Genomic DNA, 2,253 nt, shown 5'->3' on the forward strand with positions numbered 1-2,253 from the left:
TAAGTGGGCTGCAAGCTGAAGTTGTTAATGGGCCATTCATAAAGAATGCATTTGGGCCACACTCTACACTTACACATGTTATAAAAAAACACGTTATCCAAATGGGATCCACTATAATAGGGAATCGTTACTATTAGTGTCAGTCCGGTAATTTAAGCATCCACTAGTACATGGATTTGTACCGTATGTCATAGATAGAGTTGTAAAAGTTACTTGAAACACTTAAATCCAAGTACTACGAATAATAGAGTGTCTTCTTCGGACAAAATCACTTTTCTGCGAACGAACCCAAATCACCTTCATGCTAATAACGTGTTGTAAATCGTTATTTTCGTGTTGCTCTTTGGTTTGATGATTGTGGAAATAAATTATAGTAACAACAATATAAAGAGTTAGAGAGAATGCAAAAAACAAATCCGTAGAGAGAAAAATTATGGGGGTTCGATGGGGAGGGACTCTTTCTCATTTATATAGATGGTAACCACCGGGAAGTTGCAAAGAAGTTAGAGCAACTCCAATGGGATTATCAAATCTATAAACCACTTTTTTGATATCCCAAAATAAAAAAATTCTACTCCAATGGGAGTATCAAAATGGGTAAGTATTTTGATATTTTATCTCTTTATATGTAAAAATATATCCTGGAAATTAAGTTATCAAAAAAATAACTGCCTAATCATCCAATTACAAATAAAACCACTAAAAAACTTCCAATTGACTATTAATTTTGATAACCACAGTCGTAGTAGATAAATAGTAAATAAATATTAAAATATTATCTTAATTATCAAATGAGTATTTGATAATCCAATTTTGATGTTTAAATTTGAAATTACTCTTACAATGAAAGTTACATGGGATAGAGATGTGAGAAGTTAAGAAAATAATGGGAAATAACCCTTAAGTGGTTATGTTAGAAAACCTCAACATATACAATTATAATAGGTAAAAAAATATTTTCTAAGCAAAAAATGTAGACTTCTACTTTTTTCTTTAAATCTTTTTTTTGCTGTCGGCTTCTTAGAATGCTCGTTATTCTCTCGTATGAGAGGCGTTTTATTCTCTCGTGTGAGAGGCTAGAGAATTTCCAGTTTTTTCGATTAAGTCACAATTTTTCTATTTTATTCTTTATTTTTTTCTTTCGGTTTTAACTTTTTCAGATTCCGGACGGCTTGATCATATTCCTTACTGTTTGTTTTTATTTTTGCCATTATTTTTAGGTTTTAGTATTAGGGTTTTTGTTTTTTTTGTCTTTATTTTATCGATCCTATTTTTCCGCATCGTGAGTTTATATGTTGCTCTTGTCATCCTAACCCTAATCTTGGTTTTGTATTTCCTTCCTCCCCACACCAGATCGCAGTTTCTTAAGCAGTCTCTACAATTTTGTTTTCCATAACTCACGCTCCTCGCTATCTCTCTCTCTCCATGGATGGTCTTGCAGAATCTATGGCTACAAGGCTTACACTCACGCCGGAGGAAGATGAGGGCTTAACCCTCGATAGCCAGCCCATCGAGATTAGGACCCCGAAACAGGCTTACCAATTGATCGACAAGGTAGTTACAACGAGAGAGTTTTCTGCCCACACTATCAAGGCTAATGTCATTCGTCTACTCCAGCCGGTCAAGGCATGTGAATTCCAACCACTTGGACCAAACAAATTTATTATTCGGTTCGATCACAAACTGGACTATGCTCATGCGTTATCGGGATGCCCATGGCTACAGGAGAAAAATGCACTCATTCTTCAGGAGTTGGAGGAAGAATCCGATCCTAGTGCAATGGAGATCTGCAAGATGAATATTGTTATCCGTCTCCACAACCTCCCTCTCTCGAAGCGAACAAAACAGATGGCTGAGCTCCTGGGAAATAAAATCGGCGAATTCATAGAAATCCTCAATCCGACAAAATTGGCGACAACCCCCTATGTTCGCATCAAAACCAGGATTGATGTCAACAAGAGTTTGAAACGTGGGATGAATATGCATAACCATGATGGAACCAAGGTGTGGGTCGCTTTCGCGTATGAGCGTCTACCCAACTTTTGCTTCATGTGTGGTAGGTTAGGGCATGCTGAGAATAGATGTCCGAATAGGTATGATGAGGGTTTCGTGGACCCAGGGGAGAGGCTCCCATATGGAGTTTGGATGAGGGCTGTTATTCAATCTGTGGGTGAAAGCCCTCGCTCTCCATTACAGATTGCGAGTAATTATCAATCGACACCGAACCAACCAATACTTAGTGGACACCACTAG

At 37.4% G+C, this 2,253-nt stretch overlaps 1 protein-coding gene across 1 annotated transcript; it reads left to right on the forward strand.

Moving 5' to 3' along the window:
• The first annotated feature begins 1,446 nt into the window (after positions 1 to 1,446).
• Positions 1,447 to 2,253, forward strand: LOC148766845 (uncharacterized). The gene has a single exon (XM_088825593.1). It carries the CDS (start codon positions 1,447 to 1,449, stop codon positions 2,251 to 2,253), a length of 807 nt encoding a protein of 268 aa, XP_088681719.1.

The sequence above is a fragment of the Erythranthe guttata genome, chromosome 11 (genome assembly GCF_056151865.1).
Source record: "Erythranthe guttata isolate IM_541 chromosome 11, IM_541, whole genome shotgun sequence".
NCBI lineage: Eukaryota > Viridiplantae > Streptophyta > Magnoliopsida > Lamiales > Phrymaceae > Erythranthe > Erythranthe guttata.

Excerpts from the sequence above, each read along its gene's own strand:
- LOC148766845 (XM_088825593.1), top strand. The coding sequence starts at position 1,447 with ATGGCTACAAGGCTTACACTCACGCCGGAGGAAGATGAGGGCTTAACC.